The 20,464-nt window shown below is 37.7% G+C and overlaps 2 protein-coding genes across 5 annotated transcripts in view; one reads left to right on the top strand and one right to left on the bottom strand.

Moving 5' to 3' along the window:
- Window positions 1-222: 222 nt before the first annotated feature.
- On the top strand, window positions 223-4,805 carry LOC108672043 (tigger transposable element-derived protein 4-like). Its single transcript, XM_018159661.2, has one exon. The coding sequence runs from the start codon at window positions 986-988 to the stop codon at window positions 3,041-3,043; it is 2,058 nt and encodes a 685-aa protein (XP_018015150.1). The 5' UTR covers window positions 223-985; the 3' UTR covers window positions 3,044-4,805.
- LOC108672042 (coatomer subunit alpha) overlaps window positions 4,674-20,464 on the bottom strand; it is a 39,875-nt gene continuing 24,084 nt past the window's right edge. For 3 of the 4 annotated variants that reach the window (XM_018159659.2, XM_018159657.2, XM_018159660.2), the window contains 14 exons: window positions 18,429-18,703; window positions 17,533-17,621; window positions 17,025-17,099; window positions 15,626-15,763; window positions 14,992-15,163; window positions 13,808-13,936; window positions 12,620-13,627; window positions 11,626-12,013; window positions 10,773-10,906; window positions 9,568-9,762; window positions 7,912-8,016; window positions 6,419-6,583; window positions 5,681-5,815; window positions 4,674-5,361 (listed from right to left, as the gene is read on the bottom strand). In XM_018159659.2, the coding sequence (XP_018015148.1) occupies window positions 5,125-5,361; window positions 5,681-5,815; window positions 6,419-6,583; window positions 7,912-8,016; window positions 9,568-9,762; window positions 10,773-10,906; window positions 11,626-12,013; window positions 12,620-13,627; window positions 13,808-13,936; window positions 14,992-15,163; window positions 15,626-15,763; window positions 17,025-17,099; window positions 17,533-17,621; window positions 18,429-18,703 (3,245 nt within the window). In that variant the 3' untranslated portion in view covers window positions 4,674-5,124. Of the gene's footprint in view, window positions 5,362-5,680; window positions 5,816-6,418; window positions 6,584-6,608; window positions 6,680-7,911; window positions 8,017-9,567; window positions 9,763-10,772; window positions 10,907-11,625; window positions 12,014-12,619; window positions 13,628-13,807; window positions 13,937-14,991; window positions 15,164-15,625; window positions 15,764-17,024; window positions 17,100-17,532; window positions 17,622-18,428; window positions 18,704-20,464 lie in introns of those variants that run through there. The other variant, XM_047885529.1, reaches the window with a different exon arrangement.

Genomic DNA, 20,464 nt, shown 5'->3' with positions numbered 1-20,464 from the left:
GACATTCATTTCAGCCTGTTTAGGCAGACAAAAGACGTCAATCATTTGCGAGTACCGAGATTGTCACCGATACTGCGCGTTCGTTTTCCTCAAAGATCAGGAACCCGACCTGAGGGACGAATACTGAACAGAGTACGGAATGCTAGTTGAGTAGCGATAATGGAACGGCCATTAGAAAAGTACGCCTCGAAAGCAAACGCACGCTGCTCACTTGTCAAATACAAAGTGGCCAGTAACTAGGCGGGGCACAAAGCTTCATGACCTTGATTTTCATAATAAATAATTCCGAATTTTTCCTACAACATCTGGCTGCTTGGCGCAAAATACAAAACGGGAAGTTTCCGTGAAATACCCTGTATGTACTTTTATCTTTTCATTTCTCTTATAGAATACATATTTTTTATACTGGATTATGAAGAACTAGAAAAAACGCTTAAAATTTAAGGCGTGTGATCCTTTAAACTAGAAAAAAATCTACGTTTCTACTTAGTTCAACTCTTAATTACTGCTGTCGTCACGTAGGTATCGTCACTTTTTTACTGGTATCTTGTTTGCCTGAATTCTAATTTTTTTTCATACATATTGGCCTCATTTTGAATAATTGCTAAGAATCGCTTTTATTTATAATTTTCTGTACATTTGTTTGCGCGCTTTTGTTGATCGCAGGTTATTCTCTTTCGATTATGTCCAACTTTCAATACAGTGAAATTGTAATGATCTGTTGTTTTAGATAGAGAATTTATTTATCAAGTTTCCTGAGATAGCAATGTTTTGCAATTGTGTCTAAAATCTATTCTTTTTTCAGGTGGCAATTTCTTAATTGTTTCATGCGATTTTTTTTATCGATTACTATATTAAATTTACCTAGACACGATATTGGGCTAAAGCCTTCTAATTGATCAGCAACTTCAAAATTATCCATCTAAATTTACGCATGGTTAACTCTTGATTTATTCTAAAATCGAAAAGGTAAAACGGATGCGAAATGTACCATTGCTCTGAAGACGCAGTTACCACTAAAAGTTCAGTGCTGTACGATGCTGTTACTTTCGAGTGTCCCAGTATCATCAGTAACGACGATATCACCAGCCCTGTTCATTTGTCAGCGTGCGATGCATCGGAGAGCAGTAGCAGTGTGCATCTTAAAAATGACGTTGTCTACAGAGTTTTAGACGGTACAAGTCTACAAGATGTTAACGGAAGCAATCAAAATTTGCTTGATGAATCAGTGCTTCAAGATGTTAACAGTACTGGCACGTTTGCCGTCCGTCTCGACAGCGTCAATATCGACACCGATGTCGTCATGAGCAGTACTTCAGAACCTCAGGCTGGGAATAGCGCTGAAATAAATGAGGATGACACTTACTTGCATCCAGCTGGTGCTCGGGACGATTTTATCGCTGATGGTAGATCAGAGAAGCGGAGGAAACGTCTGACTCTCAAAGGAAAAACTTACGCAAATGAGAGGAGTAGTTTGCAAAGGAGATGCAATGTTGAAGTAAATTTTCCTATGGATGACGAGTTTAAAGATGGCGTTTACAAGCAAAGGCGATGCCGGTTAACCTTGGAGGTGAAAGTTGATATAGTCAAGCGGGTCATGGCTGGCGAAAAACAAAGAAGTCTCGCTGAAGAATATAACTTAAACTTCAATACGGTTAAGACGATAGTGAAAAACTCTTCGAAATATCTCCAGTGCTGGAATGAAGGCACCTTCACTCCTGGTACAAAGAGACTTAAAGGAGCAAAGAGAGAAGACTTGGAACGTGTTCTCTGTCATTGGTATCACAAGATGATTGCAAGCAACAGTGGTCCGGTCACAGGCTCCCAACTATGCTCGAAAGCGATGGATATCGCAGCTAGGTTGGGCCACTCAGATTTCAAAGCTTCACACGGTTGGCTGGATCGATTCAAGAAGAGGAACAACATCGCGTTTAATAAAGCAAGCATGATTAAAGAGTCCAGTGATCAAGCTACAGCTGGTGACTTGAATCTACAGCCTGAAACTTTCCCGCTTGGAGACGCGTTAATTTATCACGATCCCTGCAATGTTTTTACCTTGCAAGAGGTCGGCATATTTTACAAAGCGTTGCCACGTTATGCCCCTTCATTGAGCGGAAATAGGTGTGCTGGTGGCCTTAAGTCTAGCGAAAGATTTACAGTTTTACTGTGTGCTAACGCAATAGGATCGGAAAAATTCCCCTTGCTTGTGGTAGGAGCTATACCGAAAATTCAGTACCGTCAACTTGTACCCGATTCTCCGGTCCAGTATATCTACGATCCTGATTCCTGGCTAACGAAAGAAAGCGTGTTTGCTTGGCTGCTTGACTTGGACGACTGGTTTTCACAGCACAGGAGGAAAGTCTTGATGATTGTTTCAGACCTACCAGTGCAGCAAGGCAACATGCGTCACAAGTTCAACTCTCTGGTTGTTTACCAATTGCGGCCTCCTTCTACATTACCTCTGCGCTCAAACGTGGTTCCTACTTTTAAACTTCTATACCGTCAAGGATTGTTGTCAGAGCTTTTAAAAGACAAAGAGAAAGTCAATGAACTTTGCTCTGAAGATCGCAACAGTATTAAATTACCGCTAAGTGTTCACATATCATTACTTGGGAAGGCCTGGGAAGGTATCTGCAACCGTGAAATTATCGAAGGCTTTCACAAAACTGGCCTTAACAGATACAGCGGATGGCTTCCCAACCACGTAAGTGAAAATGTGGTTAAACTCGTTCCTGAATTACTGGAGGAGTACAGAAAACTAGACCATGTCCCTAACGGATTTTCCATGGATAACTACGTCAACTTTGATGCGTTGTTGCAAGTGTGTGATGAATTGACCGTTGATGACATGATCGCACAAGTCCTGATCGGCAAGGAATCAAGAGACGAGGTTGAAGTGTCGCAAGTCGAGTCTGATCACGAGCTGGAGCGACATCTCGCCGTGGTCCATGAATACGTCAGCAGGGTGGGCGACTCGGATTTATCTTCTCTTTTTCAGCGATTCCAAGAACTATTGAAACAGGTACCGGATACTCAATTATGATTGCGTTTAACATACGTAGCGGTTCCATTAGCCGCCGTAGTGACATTTATTTCATCAAGATAATCCTGTCTATAGTCTGTATGAATAGAACTCTCCGTATTCAATCAACTTAAGGGGAGTGCAATAATTTACGAGGTGTCCTGTCTCTTGCATTCATAATTCCAAATCGCTGCACTCCTACGTTTTTGACCGACTTGCTCTCATTCAGTAATGTTCCATTACCAAACTTTACTGTTTCATGGCGCGAAATAATCTACTGTGTATACTTTATCTTCAAAGTTTTCATGTTAGTATCTGTTTTAATTTTGAGATATGAAGTACTTGCATGGTTTAATATCAATTAGATTAGATATCAAATAGATCCTTTTCCTTCAGGAATACAAACAAAATTGAACTAGTGGAATTCACTGTATCAAGTTCATTGCCGTTCAAGCTTTCAACCTTTATTTTTGGCTGTATTCGAGTACGATGAATATAAATTTCGTTATAATCTTATTCAAAACATTTAACTACATGATCTATATTGATTCTGAAGAATAAATTAACTGTTAGTTTAATTATTTTACATGCATTCATAGTGAAAAATAATTATTTGTAAATTAAAATGAAATAAATCAGTCATTTATGTCGCAACTTGATCATTTTATTGACTTGTCAGTTCTTGGTATAAAATGCTTCGTAGTTGGATAATATCTGCAGTATTTTGTTTATGTTTGAATACATGTAATCCGTTAAGCTTTAAATATTATCCAATTTGTCACTTGCTGATGTTTCGTGCCTCACAAATTGTTATTTCAAGCTGGTCTGATCTCATAATTGTGAGCAGTGACAGAACGCGCCGTCGGAAGTTTTTATACTTGCATTTAAATGCGTGAATGAAAAACTATTAAATTGCTCTGCAACTAATTAATGTTATTGCTATATCTATTCAAAAAGATACGTGATGAAGGCGAAAAACGCGCAGGGCAAAATTATTCTACTGTCAACTTTAAATATGAATCTGTACTTCCTGTGCTAGAATGACAGTTACCATCAGGCAACACACGACTTCATCTTTAAATTCAACGATAAAGGCAAGGTTAAAGTAGAGCAACAACAGCCTACCTTCTATTTGTATTCGGTGCATTATTATTTTATTTAAAAGGATTTTGAGGGCATGATGAGTAATTAAAGTTCCGACGAGCAGTTTTCGTGATAAACTTGGTCTTCTATTCATAGACTGTAAACTGAAGTTGTAAGGTACAGGCCGCACAAAAATTCATATTTTCCCAGTCTGAACTAATCTAGCGAGGTATTGAATTTATCATGCAAAGTGCTGCACAATCTTTTTCTCAGTGCTTGAAGTATTATTGAGAATTAGTGTACTTACGATGCGTTTTGAAAAAGTGACTTCACAGGAATATAACCCGTCATTTTATCTAATGTATTTATTTTCGCTACTTTACCGTCTGTCATTCTTAATACAAAATATTTTGTTTATTTTCATGTATAATAATCGAGGTCAAATCTTCGCATTCCATAATTTTTTTCCAACTGTTATGTATGTCATAGGTTAACAACCAGCCGGAAATTTTAGCGCAACCATCCATTAAATGCACTTGCTTGTCATGAAGGTCATTAATACGATATAAAATCTCGATGTTTTATAATAGAACTGATAGCATAAATTATGTATGAACGAACAACAGAAGTACGAGAATAGAAAATTAAAATAAAGTGGATTGTATATATTTGTCATCTATAAATAAGAGTTGAAAATCCATTTAGTAATTTTATTGCCTCTTAGTGCATTTACTTCACCTAGTAGCTGGAAGAAATGTATACAACCCACATAGCCCTTCTTATAACATCCAAGAGGTGTTAACTGAAAGTAAACAGAATACATGAAATCCACACGACGCGTTGCTATTTTCTTTTTTGCTCCACGCTAAAAATTTAATATGTTGAGGAAAAATCATCTATTTCACTGATTTCAATTGGTGCCTCTAGCGGCAATCTCAACCATCTTTTTAATCATGATATCCCTTAATCTCTTATCAATATGCGAACAAAATTCATCGAACTGCTTGAAAACTCTCGATTTACCGGAACTGAAGTTGCGAAACCCTCATGCCAATGCAGTCCTTGCCGATTTCTGCTACGGTGCAAACACGGCAAAGTTTTCCAGCATACTCAGGCAGGTAAGACGCCCCACACAAGGGGCACGTCACCTCAGGCTTGCCCCTGTAGATGGGCACGTAGGACATGGCGCAAATGTTGAACGGGTTATGCTCGTCGTACTGAACTTCTATTGCGTCCACGGGGTTCTTTTCACTCGCCTGTAAGTAACAAATGCATTAGTTTGTTTCCAAAACAAATTCACGGGTGAATGACAAAAATTTGAATCCAGGAGTGCCACTCAGCACTAAATTTTGTCGGTCTCCGTGAAAAACAAAATTCTCACCAATTACGGTTGATCACACAGCAAAATCTGCGCTTCCTTTACTTAGCATATTAAATTAAATTTATTTAACTAAATATTAAAAATAATTACATGTATTTAATCAAGTATCCTTTTAATTTTCTAAATGTACTTGACTTTGGAAGACAAGTCAAGCGTTTGAAGCAGTGGCTACGCAAACATACAACAAAACTCACCTGCAATACTTTACGGATCGTCTGGGCAACCTCAGGTCGCGGTCCAAGATTAAGAAGACGGCGACCAAAGCTCATTGCCATCTTGTAGTTCTTGAGCTTGAAGGCGAGGTTGACGGCGGTGCGCAGCGTCAATATCTGAAAAATTAATGTCACTCAATCTAAGTATGAATTCAATCTTATGAGCTTATAATTACTTTTTTCAACACCCGAAACGTCACTTTTTCACATGCTCATGATAACCCTACAAATGATACGAATTTATTTGAATCATTTTATATAGTAACCGTATTTGATTTCGAGATTTCCAATAAGTTCTAGATCTCCTACAAGCTCGATTGGGTTTTTAAGACGGATAACAATTTTTTAAGAACAAATTTGATAACTAAGAAATGGAAGACTCGACTCACAAGTCAGTCAAAAAATTTTCAAATACCAATTTGAGACGGAATCAATTTGACAACCAAGACGTGCAAGACTAGACAAAGTCAGTCAAAAATTTGTCAAATACCAATTTGAGACGGAATCTATTTGACAACTAAGACGTGCAAGACTAGACGAAGTCAAAAATTTTTCCAATACCAATTTGAGACGAATTTTTAAATAACAATTTGAGACGGATTTTTAAATACCAATTTGGGACGGATTTTTAAATACCAATTTGAGACGGATTTTTAAATACCAATTTGAGACGAATTTTGATAATTGAGACAAATACCAAGGTGGATTTTGCTATCAAACCTGATGGCCGGGCTGCAGGTCGCTGTGAGTGAAGTAAGCCGCCATCTCGAGTGATCGTTTGATGTCTTCAGGCGACGTCTTGCCAAGAGTCTTGCGCTGCAGCTCCATCTGAATGCCCACCAGATACTCCTTGCAGATACGAACCAAGTTCTGCGCTTCCGTTACCTAAATAACGGGAAAAAAACATGAAGCTTAATGGAATACTGGTTGTTAGTATTAATAGTCATTGCAGATGCGCACAAAGTTCTGCGCTTCCGTTACCTAAAAAACAGTAAAAAAAACTATAATAGCTTAATGAAATGTTGGTTATTAGTATTAATGTTTATTACAGATGCGCACAAAGTTCCGCACTTCCGTTACCTAAATAACGGCAAAAAACAGGAAGCGTAATGGAATACTGGTTATCAGTATTAATATTTATTGTAGATACGCACCAAGTTTGGCGTATCATTAGCCTGAATAATGACCAACGGCGGAAAAACTTGATGGAATGCCATTACTATTTGTACATGTCAACCTAAATCATGTGCGATGGAATAGTGCACGACAATTAGCATATTAATGTTTGTTTACTAATGCCGTGGATAATCAATAATATCCTTCATGTCATCAGAATGATCAGAATAGCTTCCTAACTATTAATATTGATATTCATAATAGTTGAGAGAACTATATGGATCTTCAACACTGAATGTCACATTACAAGACATTGTGAGAATAAATTACGATGTATTCTTGGGCTAACGATGATGGCTGAAATCTATTAAAATAATGACTTTGAGGTTGTCGGTATACTGAAGAAAATGAAGACAACGTATGAGCAATGACTGGTCGCGGTTGATTCCAAAAGATGTTGAGGTCGCGAAGCGAAAACTTTAATATCAAATTTAACATAAACTGGGACGATACTTCTGCCTGATACTTTATATACTTTAGTGTAAAGTACTTATACTTATTTATACTCTCTCAAACTGAGAATATTAAAGCAATCAAAATTAAGCCAACATTGACTTTAAATAAGCCATTTATCAATCATATTATTATTAGCAGAAGTATTGATGGAAGAAGCAATTTCAATGACATAAAAATGAATCACTCTGAGAAGTGAGAGTTTATTTAAATAACGATGCAGTTTTTGCACTTGTTTGGGTTATCTTGACCCAGTTTGACCCAGCAAACAGGCAGGCGTTTCAGGGCTAAAATTTTTAGTTCTCTGCTCGAGCTGTGGGTGAGAAAGCGAGTCACTATTTGGGCAATATGATCCTTATATTCATCCGAGTGAAGATCTGGCGAGTGTCGAGGGCTAGAAGCATCATAATAATCACATTTATTCATAAAAGAAATAGGTATATTAATGATCTTTAAATGAAATAAAGACTAAAACACTCACTTCCTGGCGCGTGTCGAGGGCGAGAAGCATCATTATTATCACATTTATTCGTAAAAGAAATATATTAATGATCTGTAAATGAAATGAAGGCCATAACACTGACCTCCTGACGCGTGTCGACAGCGAGGAGCGGCGCGCAGAGCAGCACAGCCTGGAACTCCGCGACCGCCTCCGTGAACTTGGCTACCGTCGTCAGCTGCGACGCTTCCTGTGCCGAAAAATTATTTTTTATTGTTAATTAAACTTAAATTTTATAATACTAATGCGACGCTTCCTGTGCCGAAATTTTTTTTCTATAGTTACTTCAATTTAAATTTTATAATACTTATGCTACGCCTCCTGAGCGAAAAATAATTTTTTTTTGTTAATTAAACTTAAATTTTATCATACTAATGCGACGCTTCCTGTGCGAAAAAAAAATTTTCTATCGTTACTTCAATTTAAATTTTATAATACTAATGCGACGCCTCCTGAGCGAAAAATTATTTTTTTTAATTCAACTTAAATTTTATAATACTCATGCGACGCTGACGCTTCCTGAGCGAAATATTTTTTTTTATTGTTAATTAAACTTAAATTTTATAATACTTATGCGACGCTGACGCTTCCTGAGCGAAATATTTTTTTTATTGTTAATTAGACTTAAATTTTATAATACTAAATATATTACGAATATTGATTTGAATATAAATTGATATAATGAAGCGTGAGTGAAAATTTTTATTTTTATTGTTAATTCAATTTAAATTTTATAATACTAAATATATTACAAATATTGATTTGAATATATATTGATATAATGGAGTGATATTTGTGAAAATACAAGGATTGATTTAAAAATAATACATATCAATATCATCAACCTAATTTCCAATTTTACTATAAAATTCATTCATTTTCATTGTTAATTATGGTTTCGCAGCATTATTGTAATATCGAATTTATGTATAAATTACTCCCATCAGAAATTCAACTCAATAGTACAGCTCTCTTTCAAGTTTAAGTTCACGGCATTTTCCGAGCCCATCTAAAAAATAGAAGACACGAGCACCGTAATTTGTAAAATTACGGTCGTGAAATTTCAATTTATTTATCATCAATTTGTTTTTGTTAGAGGCGAACTTTGGAGAGAAATCCCTTATTGTAGGAAACCATATTTTCAAACGAGCATTGCGATGTAATAATTCCTACGGCGACCAACTCTGAAACAAATGAAACTAATTGTATAGACTTTAACTTAGCTCTGGCTTACACTACCAAAAATCTACACAATAGATTTTACACGAAATGTCTGCAGAGCACCGAATATTTACCACCACACGACCACAAGTCATTTTAAGTGAAAGTTTCTTATCGAGTTTATCAGCTAAAAATCATTAGCAAGATGCCTAGTTTCTTTAATTCAGCCACTAAAAATAATAAGGCTATATTAAAGCGCAGTTTGTCCATACACGAGCACAGTGCGATTGATTTTTCTCCTTAAATATTTTCAAATTTAAGAACTACTCAATCTACCTACTAAAATTATCAATTCATAACAAACGGTAATAAATCTCCCTAGAATCTTTACGTCATAATAAGAAGTTAATGGCGCACCATAAGTTTGTCCATACACAAACACAGTGTGATTGTATTTTCTCGTTAAATATTTTCAAGTTATACTAACAACTACTCAATCTACCTACTACAAATTCTCAATTCGTAACAAACGGTAATAAATCTCCCTAAAATCTTCAAGTCAAATAATTTAATTGCGCACCTTAAGTTTGTCCATACAGGAGCGCAGCGTGAGGCCAAGTACAGGAAGCTGATCTTTCTGCGCGGCGGCGCGCCAGTTGCGCGCAGGATACGCGAGCAGAGAAGGCAACCCCACGGCGCCAGGGAAGCTCGTGCGCGAGTGTGAGTAGCTCGCCAGGAACAGTGCGCGGTAAGGCTCGAAGTTCACCACTCCAACCTGCAGTGATTAGGTTTTTGTTTATTTAACAACATATAATTTTTGTTTGAAAACACTCCAACCTGCAGTAATTAGGTTGGTGTTAAGAAACAACATATCATTTTTGTTTGAAAAACGGAAAATAATAATTAGGTTATTTCTCTTTCGCACAAAATGACTAAAGTTTGTCAGACAGTGAAGACAATTTGAATTGGAGGACATAGTTCTGACAATCAATGTAATCAATGTTTCGTGTAATTTCACGAAATACAATTTTTCCTATACAAATACTGCCTCAAATAAATAATAAATTTTGTATTGATCTCCAGACCACATGCCCCACATGCCGAGATGGCGCTACCTAGGCTTCACTGATCATTAACTTCAATCTGCGGATAAAAAAAAATCCTTGTCTTGACAAGCAGGTACAATATACAGATGCAAACAATACCTTATAAAAATGGTATATACCGTATGAGAAGCTCTAGCCAAGAATTTCAAAGCGAAGAAAACCTCAAGTAAATTCGCCATATCTCCATCGCAAACATTTCCGATGACACGGTGAATCTCTAATGAAAATTAAATTCTTGGCAAACTTGAAATTTTATCAGACTAATGAGATTTTATTCTATCATACTAATGAGATATTATTTTACCACAAACTAATGAGATATTATTTTATCAAAAACTAATGAGATATTATTTTAGAAGACTAATGAGACAATTTTATCTGACTAATGACATAAAACGAGACATTACCAGACTAATGAGACAATTTGATCAGACTAATGAGATATTTATTTCATCAGACTAACGAGATATTATATTATCAGACAAATGAGACAATTTTATCAGACTAATGACACAAGACGAGACATTAGCAGACTAATGAGACAATTTTATCATACTAATCACATATTATTTTTTCTGACTAATGAGATATTACTTCATCAGACTAATGAGATATTAGATTATCAAACTAATGACACAAGACGAGACATTAGCAGACTAATGAGATAATAAGCTCAGACTTGTTGGTGCAGAAGGCGGGCGGCAGACTCAAAGGACCCAGCAATGACGTGATCGATGGCGAGCTGACTGCGCTGACTCCAGCCCTGCGATGGGGGCGGTGCACGCGGCGGTGGAACGTAGTAGCCGCTGCCGTCTGTTGCGTACAAATATATCATTAGCGCATACAAATTATTTATTATTTTCGGGTAGTGGGTGAAAGTGATGAAATTCACGATTACCAGACCAAAAAAGGAATTATGTTTCTAGACATATAAAGTTTGCAACAAAACCATCGACGTGTAAAGGTGAATATTGGATCAAATAAATAACAAATATTTTCGGACCCATTAAAGGCAAAAAGAACGCAGGGCAATATTCTGAGTAAATTGTTAGAAATATGGACACCTCGACAAGAGCAATAACTTCAGCCAGAGTCCTACGATTGCGTTACCAAAACTACAAAAATAAAGAGATATCGGACCTGTAGAGTCAAAGATGCAGTCACGCTGTTTCCTGCAGTTTAATAGCTTAGTGCTTTTAAGTAGGTAATAAATCTCTAAATCAAACCAGGAATCTAAACATTCATATTTTTGAAGTCTGATATTCACTTCATGTTTATAGACGAATTATATAATTTTCAACAGAATTTAATCCCGAAGAAATTTCAGAATCAAATTTTTTTTCGACCAACCTATACGTAGTCAACAACAATCTTTTCGACAATGATAACATACGTAATCTTATCCACAAAACGATTACCAAATATTCTCGATTTAAATGAAATATTTGGAGGATACAACCTGACCAAATAATTCCTTGAATTTATACTAAACAAGAAGTGAAGTTAAAGAGAAGTCTTGTAAAAAAACGCACCCGTGGCGGTGCCTGCAGCAACAGACACGTCGAGATCAGGTGGAAGCTCCAGGTCATCGTCATCCACATCCCATCCTCCTTCCCCTTTCTCTTCCCCACTTCCCCCAGCAGCAGCAGCAGCTGCGGTCACCTCCTCATCAGAATCTTCTCCCCAACCATCCCCTGCAGTAGCCACGACATCCTCTTCATCACCGAAGATGGCAGCGGATGTAGTGGTTTTCGAGGCACCAGATCCTGAAGGTGCGGCGTCAAAGAAGCCCTTTGCTTTAGTGAGCGCCGGCCAAGGGGCGTCGCCAGAGGAGTACACGGGGACGGGCGGCTGAAGCAGAGTCGCGTCTGGGGCCACTTGCACCTCAATGTCGCAGCTACTGGCGAGACTCTCGACCTCCTGCACATTAATTTTCAGGAAAGTAATTTTTCGCAGAATTTGCGTAATTTTAAAAGATGGAGAATCAATAGCAAATGACCATTACACAGTTAAACTCTTAAAATGCACATGAATTTTCAGGAACTTTTTAGCTTCTGAAAATGGGGAAATTTTCGTAATTTTAAAGATGGATAACCAATAAAAAAAGGACTATTACACAATTTAAATCTTATTCTGCGTTTGTATAGAAGGTTACAATTTTTGGAAGCATAAAAATTCTGTAATTACACACAGGAACACTATTCACAATAATATCGTCGTACGCTCGTGCCAAATTGAGCAAGATTTGGGGAAAATTTGGTCAGTCAAATAGTTAACAAAAGTATCCTACAGATTGGAGAATTTACGAATTTCATTCTTCAAGCGTCTGCAACTTTTAAATTACAAAAATAATTAACGAGGCTACATTAGAATTCCGTAATGTCGCAGAAAGTGGCGGTAAAAAATGAAGGTGAAAATTAGCTCATATAATTCAACACGGCTCAGATCGGCATTATTCCTGCTTTCTAGAATGACGTCCTATAAGCTTACGTCGTAATAATTTTGTATCACAAGAAAAGCATTTACCTGTTCGAGTCCATGCGTCTTGGCTGTCAAAAGTGCCAGTTGCGTGCGTCCCAAAGACTTGAGAACACGTACTCGCTCACTGGCATCACCAAGGTACAGGGCGTTGGTGTACCATCCTTCGTAATCTTTGCGGATCTCATTGATCTTCATCATACGTTTGAGCTTGGCCAGGTTACCGGTGATGAGGTAGAGGAACGAGAGCTTGTCGTAGTTCTTAGTCTGCTGGAAACAGTACTCCACCACGGGGTGGTTGCCGTGCATGAGTGCATGTTCAGCGAGTTTCTCCCAGCATGCTTTGTCATCCAAAGCTTTAGCTGCCTCGAGTGCCACATCCACGTTGCCGCATTCCAGAGCCAGCAAGAACCTGGTTCTTTCATCTTTGACAAAGTGGAGCGCAACTTCAGGGTAGCCCTTCTTCTGGAGGTAGGCGATGATGGACTGACCAACGAGCTTAGCTCCTCGTACCATCTGCAGTACTTCATCGTACTTGCGTTGCACCAAGGCCAACTTGAATTTGTACTCGGTGGGATCGATGGTCATCACACGGGGGCTAGGCTCACGGTCCAAGCAGTATACGGAGGTACCCTGAACACGTGTGATGTACACGGGAAGGTCCAGGGTCCGGATGATGCCCGTATCGCCATTTGTGAGGGCATACTTAATGTGATTGCTGGTCGTGTAGATGAAAACCCCACTGTCGTCCCAAGCTCCGGACTTGACACGACTTGTTTCTGTAAATGAACAGAGACGTTCCATCTTACGGTTAAGGATGGTAATGTTATGCTTGCAGAGCATCGCGGCAATGCTGAGGTTGTTGTTCCAAACGACGTAGCGACATTTGGCTACCCGCGCTGTGCCCATGATACGTTTCTGCTGGATGTCGAACATGGACATGTTCTCGGGGTCACGGAGCAGCAGCATGCCGGTGCCGGCGTAGTAGATTTCGTCTACGTTAGACGGAATTGCCACCTTCTTCGTTATTTCATTCTGGAGATTTTTGATGGTCACCTGCGAAATAAAGCGCGTTCGTTGGTTGAATGAAATTAAATTATGTCTTTCTAGCTATTCTTCAGTTTTACTAGCGCTTCAGATATATATCTATAGTATTATCTATAGATAGTTGTTTAGTTATAGATATTAATATCTATATTATAGATAGACATTTATAATCCCTTAAGTAACACACACCTGGTGATGTTTGTCCATGACAGCAAACCGGTTCCTCGCCACCCACACGGCGGTGAAGCCTCCAGCGCGTTTAGATTCCGCGGCTTCCGTGGGAGTTGTGGTTTCTCCAGCAGACTCTTCCTTTGGTACCTGGTCAAACATGCGGCAAGAAAATTAGGAAACTATGCACTGAAATACTCGATTAATAATAATAACTAGCTAAAACTTGAGAATATTCTAGATATAAAAAATTCAATTTGGGTCACGGAGTGTTGTGACAAAAATTAGGAAACTATGCTCTGAAATACTCGACTCGTACTGATAAATGGACAACATCGGGCTCACTGTATGATGTAGATTGTAGATGAGTCGAGATGTAGTCAAATATGTACTTCGGTAATCTGATTTTCGATTTACCCGTGCAAACGAAAAATTTTGTTCGAACTAAAGAAAAAAATTAATAAGAAAATCATCAATAAAACGAATGCTCTGATCTTCAATGAAACCTGCTTAAAAGAACAAATTTTGCCAACTTATACTAATATTCATACTGATAGCTAGCTAAAACTTGAGAATATTCAAGATATAAAAAATTCAAATTGGGTCACCGAGTGTTGTGACAAAAATTAGGAAACTATGCACCGAAATACAGCACTAATACTAATAATTAGCTTAAACTTGAGAATATTCAAGATGCAAAAAATTCAATTGAAACGGTACTGATCATAGCAGGGATTATCAGAGAGATGCTGGAATTAATTTGCTATATGTTCACGTTAGTGTTCATTATATAAGCGAAGGATATTATAAGACAGAATTATTAAACCAGAGAAAATCAGAAGCGAACTCAAAATAATTAATACAGATCAAAATAAGTCTGGACGGAATTGAAAAAAGAAAATAGAGTTAATCACAGTCAAGAATTATCATAAAGACATTATGTATATAATACACATTACGTAGGTAGACATATTATGATCTCATTAAACGCCGGGTAATACACTATAAGAAAGCAATTCACCAAACACATGTAAATATATGCACGATAAGATCACTAAACACAGGCAAATATCTACACTATAAAACCACTAAACACAGGCAAATATATACACTATAAAACCACTAAACAAAGGTAAATATCTAAACACTAATATCACTAAACACAGGTAATTATCTTCACTCTAAGATGACACTGGTGACTGGACCTGGTAGAGATCATAGCAGGAGTTGTCAGTGTTGGTGTTGCGGGTGGTGACTAGCACGCTGTTCTCCGCAGGATTGTAAGCCAAGGAGTACGGAGGAGTCATGCGTCCTGTGGTCCTGAGCTGCATTATGGCCACATCCTTGTTCTTGGTCAGGTCAAGCCGACGCAGAAACCTGACCAGCACATCAAAATTATCAATATCAACGCGGTATATTTCGGTAGTTAATGATAAGAAATTGGTAGTTGACACAACGCCAAGGAGAATTTAACTGGCGTTAGAGATAGTAAAGAATTTGTAGAAACTTAAAATATTAGTTTAGGAGTAGCATTACTTTAGAAGCTCAATTTCTGCTTAGGAAGAAAAGAGTCATCGAATACTAGTAGATGCATCAAATAACAATAAATGCATCAACTAATAAATAATAGTTGATGCATCATGTAATAAATTATAGCTGCATCAATCAATTAAGAAGTAATATATGTATCAAATAAGAACTAATAAGTGCATCAAATAGGAAATAACAGTTGCATCAGCTAATAAATAATAATAGCATCAAATAATAAATACTAGCTGCATCAAATAAGAAGTAATAGATGCATCAAACAATAGATAGATCAACAGTGGTAGTAAGCACCTCTCCTTGACGTAGTAGAGAAGGTTGCCGTTGAGGGCGTAGGCAGGACGCTCTCGCTCGAGCTTGAAGACCATCATGCCGCTGTCGTGCCCTGCGGCGAACAGGTTCAGCGTGGGGTGGGCGGCCATCACCCAAAACCTGACGAATAAGTCAATAATTATGATTATAAACCTTAAATTCAACCTAACCTGTGTACTTGAAAAAAATAACTCAGTACTCACTGCAGTGAGTGGCAGAGAGCGCATTTTCTCGTCGACGTAAACTTGAGGTCAGACAGACGGACGGACAGACAGACGGACGGACATGGCGAGCACAATAGTGCATTTCTTCCATAAATGAGAAAATGCGCTAAAAAGGGACATTGTGGAAATTGAAACACAAATTGGTTAACCTAAAAGCAAAAATAGCTTGTGTACTTGAAAAACATCGATATTGTAGAACTTGAAACATAGATGGGTAAGAAGTCCCTCGTTATCATCTCGAGTACCCCTGGGGCATCGAAATACGGGAAACTTGTGATATAAATCAGTGACTGAAATAACAGCACTCAAACGAATCATGCGTTTCCACTATAATAACACCTCTCATGGCGAAATAACCATTGCAATGCTTTAAACGCTACATCGCTATAACCGCTTCTAACGCTGTTCGAATCAGGATTATTGATCATGAGAGTTATCGTCAATTTACAAAGGGGTTAAGAACTCCGTACACAGAAATCATGGTCGTATAAAGTGTAATCTGACGAAAAATCTATTTATATTTGTGAGGAAAAGCATAATACGAATAGATGGAAATCTAATGAAAATAAACATTTAAGCCTACAAATTTGGTATAGGTAAACAATGTGTGGATGACAAGTTTCGTGATTAAATTACCACATAAAGCTAAAAAAATTGACTCGGAATAAGCAGAACACATTCATAGATTCAGTAAATGATGAAATGCTGAGCTGACATACTCTTCAAAAGAGAAATGTAGAGTATATACACTTTTACAAAATATAACCCTTGTCGGACTGGACAGTATAGTTTTACAGCGTTGTAATCGTACCGATTTTATGTACAGTTGCACCATGCAGTGTGGCAAGGGCTTAAGACTTATGGTAAATTAAATTAACCAATTTAATAACTATTACAAATCAAAAAGTTGGAAATGAATAAAAATTGAAAAAGTTGACAATTATACAAACAAATCGTGACCTGTCATCGTCTCTCCTGAGAAAATATGTAACCCTACTCGGACTGCATAATTTTACATCACGGAAATCGTACCGATTTAAGGTACCATTGTACCCATGCAGCTTGGCAACGGCTGAAGGCTTCAGGTCAATTACAGTACCACAAACTTAAATTAATACAAATTGAAAAATATGACAATTTAAAAGACAAATCGTGACCTGTCATCGTCTCTCCTGAAGGTGTGGAGACACACGCGCTTGGCCAGGTCCCACACGCGGATGCTCTTGTCCTCTCTGGTGGATGTAACGAGGTCAACCATCTTTCATCCTTAATTTAATTATCAACTAAATAAATGTTATCAGATAGTTCATCTATAATTAAGTTATCGACTGAAGAAATGTAATCAGAAACCTAAAAAAATGCCAGTAATGTGTAGTGAAAACCCGAACCAAATCAAGCGTTCATTTATCAATGTTAAGGAAACCTAACATCAGATCAATAATAATCAAAGGGACTGGCTATAATATCTGGTATATGAATAATCATCAAAGTCACGTAATAACTGGTGTGAAAACAAAGAAAGCAATAAAAACATACGCTATCATTGAGGATATGGTGAATATATCTTTGCTTTTAAATTTTTAGCGAACTTGCGATTTAAAACAGACTAATGATATTGGCACTGGTATATAAAGACCTGTTAATGTTAATATTATAATAACTGACCCGTTGGAGAGGATAAGCTCCTGACGAGGGTGGAACATCACACAAGAGACGTTGTTGTAGTGACCACGACACGTGTCAACCTCCCACGCCTGTGACGAGACACACACGTCTTACACCAGGTTCATCGTCAGGAGTTAAGGTGCGTGTATAACACACGTCTTACACCAGGTTCATCGTCAGGAGTTAAGGTGCGTGCATAACGCACGTCTTACACTATATTATTCGTTACGGTTCGTGCAAGATAAAAAAAATACATTGCTGGCGCATAACTCTTCGAAGAGACATTATTATATATTATCCGGCATTATTTTCGTAATTTAGTTTAAAATGCATTACCAAGAGCGGTCTGCTGAAGCAACAAACATAACTTGCACTAAGTTACTTTAAAGAGTCAAAATAATATTTCTTCTTAGTGCATAACGGGCTTCTCTTTGATTTCAACGGTTAATTTCGCAATATCGTCTTACTTTTACATTCCCAAGTACCCTTTCATTTTAAATTTTAAACGTTCATCAACAGGATATGTAACTATTTACTCCATCTTACAGCAATAAGATTTAAATGTTTCAATAATTACACAAATCTCGAGTCCCAGATTGAACAACTTGTGCCCTTTAAACACTATATAAAAATATGTTCATTACCTCAAAGCAATAAGATTTAAATGTTTCTATAATTACACAAATCTTGAGCCCCAGATTGCACAACTTATGCCCTTTAAATAAGATATAAATATTCATTACCTTCGTCTCACTCATCCTCCAGAGTTTGACATATAAAAATATGTTCATTACCTTTGTCTCACTCATCCTCCAGAGTTTGACATATAAAAATATGTTCATTACCTTCGTCTCACTCATCCTCCAGAGTTTGACATATAAAAATATGTTCATCACCTTCGTCTCACTCATCCTCCAGAGTTTAACGAGGCGGTCATCACTGCCGGAGAGCAGGAGCGGCAGGGTTGGGTGGAATGCTGCCCAGTTAACACCCCTGTCATGCCCCTCGAGCACATGTTTGACCACCGCGTCACCGCTGCTGAAGAGCTCCGGGGTGGTGCGACTGTGGCTACCACCACCACCACCACGCCCGCTGAACTGGTGCGGGAGACTGGGGTGCTCGTCGAGGAGAGAGGAACCCAGACCAGGGGCTACGTTCTTGCTGCGTAGACCTGCGCGTCCAGTGACACTTGTCAACTTTTGAACGCGTCCAGTCAGACTAGTCAACTTTTGAACGCGTCTAGTGAGACTTGTCAACTTTTTTGGCTTGTACTGAACGTGGATAAGTGGAGAAAAATAAACTTTTCTGCCTTGTAATGAACATGGGTAAGTTAAAAAAGTCAACTTCTTGGCTTGTTTTGAACGATGATAAGTAAAAAAAGTCAATTTTTTGGCTTGTTCTGAAAGCGGTTAGGTTGAAATATTTAGCCTGATTATCGTGATAAAGAATACATTACCTTAGTTATTGTGATAGGGAAATAAATTTACCCTGGATATCATGGCGGATAAATTGATAACTAAAGTTATCGTCATAAGAAAAAAATATCTCGCTGGTTATTATGCGGTATGAATAGACCTACCATATGGGTAATGTCATGGGTTAACCTACCGTTGTTACCTTGTCACGAAAACAGATAAATTGTCACGGTTCGGCATGCATTGCTGCAATAATTTCGGTGCATACAGTATAAATTTAGCCACTCATAAGTGATGCGGTTCAGAAGAAAAAATCGTGCGGAGTCACATAAAAAAACGTCTTTGTAAAGAAACAAGGCCATAATAATGAAAAATTTCAAATAATTTCCAGTCATTGTAATATCCATTTTAAGAATATCATTACAGTATACCAAATGAAAAAAAATCATAACCCAATGGAACCAAGTAAACATGCTATGAGACTGAGATTTTTTCAAATGCATACAGTGGAGATTCCTCAGAGAAGATGTCATATGAAACATATTAAAGATGGTAATAGGAGATTAAAGAGAGAGCAACATCCGGACTCAAGAGATGGAAGCTTCGTGAAAACTGCGCTAAATCCCAAGTTTGGAAGATTACTTTTTAGCGCATTTTCTCATTTATGGAAAATGCACTATTGTGCTCGCCATGTCCGTCTGTCCGTCCGTCCGTGACCTCACGTTTTCGTCGATGAGAAAATGCGCTCTCTGTCACTCACTGCAGTGAGTACTGAGTTATATTTTTTAGATAATACAGGAGCTTCATGAAAGAAATTGGACCTATTGAATTGCTGGCCACTTGCACCGACAATGACATATATACATGTAGAAAGCATTCACTCAGAAGAATTAATGGGTCATGTTGTGCAAATGATGACACGCTTTCCGTGCGTAGCAATGATACGCCTTTTTGCCGACCAAACTGGACCCTCTCTACGGCAAAAATAGCATTGTTATTTGGACCAAGTCTAATTAATTTTTCTGAGCGTCTCATCTCGCTTTCAATCTTATAGCAGGAATATGTGTGTATAGAACTAAGTTCAGTGTCCAATATTATAATAATGCTGCATTAGGGCAGCACGCTACGATAATAGGTATTCTCATTTGATACTTTAGCAAAGTATATACATATGAACTGCAGTTGAAATACATGTGAGTAGCATGCAGTCAAATCTGCAGTAAAAGAACAATCCAAAAATAAAAATAAAAGAGATCAATAAATAATTATCGTAAAATGAGTTCTTTCATAAAAGTCGTTATTCTGCAAAAAGAACACTGTTTATAAGAGTCGTTGAAATATTAGAATAACGGAAAATTTCGACAAAACCTTGAAAATTTCAAAATAAAGATAAAAATCACTTATAGTATAAAACAAATTCCCCGTTCGTGAAATCTGAACAAAATTAATACCTGTCGAGCAAGGTTCAATAAATAACACAAGCGTTACTGATGAGAAGTTAAGCATAGCAAGCTTAG

The sequence above is a fragment of the Hyalella azteca genome, unplaced genomic scaffold (assembly GCF_000764305.2).
Source record: "Hyalella azteca isolate HAZT.00-mixed unplaced genomic scaffold, Hazt_2.0.2 contig2316, whole genome shotgun sequence".
Classification (NCBI taxonomy): Eukaryota; Metazoa; Arthropoda; class Malacostraca; order Amphipoda; family Hyalellidae; genus Hyalella; species Hyalella azteca.
Note: the sequence above shows the minus strand (reverse complement) of the source record. Positions and strands in the feature narration are given on the sequence as shown.

Bases quoted from the DNA above. Each gene is read 5' to 3' on its own strand.
- LOC108672043 (XM_018159661.2), top strand. From the start codon at position 986: ATGTACCATTGCTCTGAAGACGCAGTTACCACTAAAAGTTCAGTGCTG.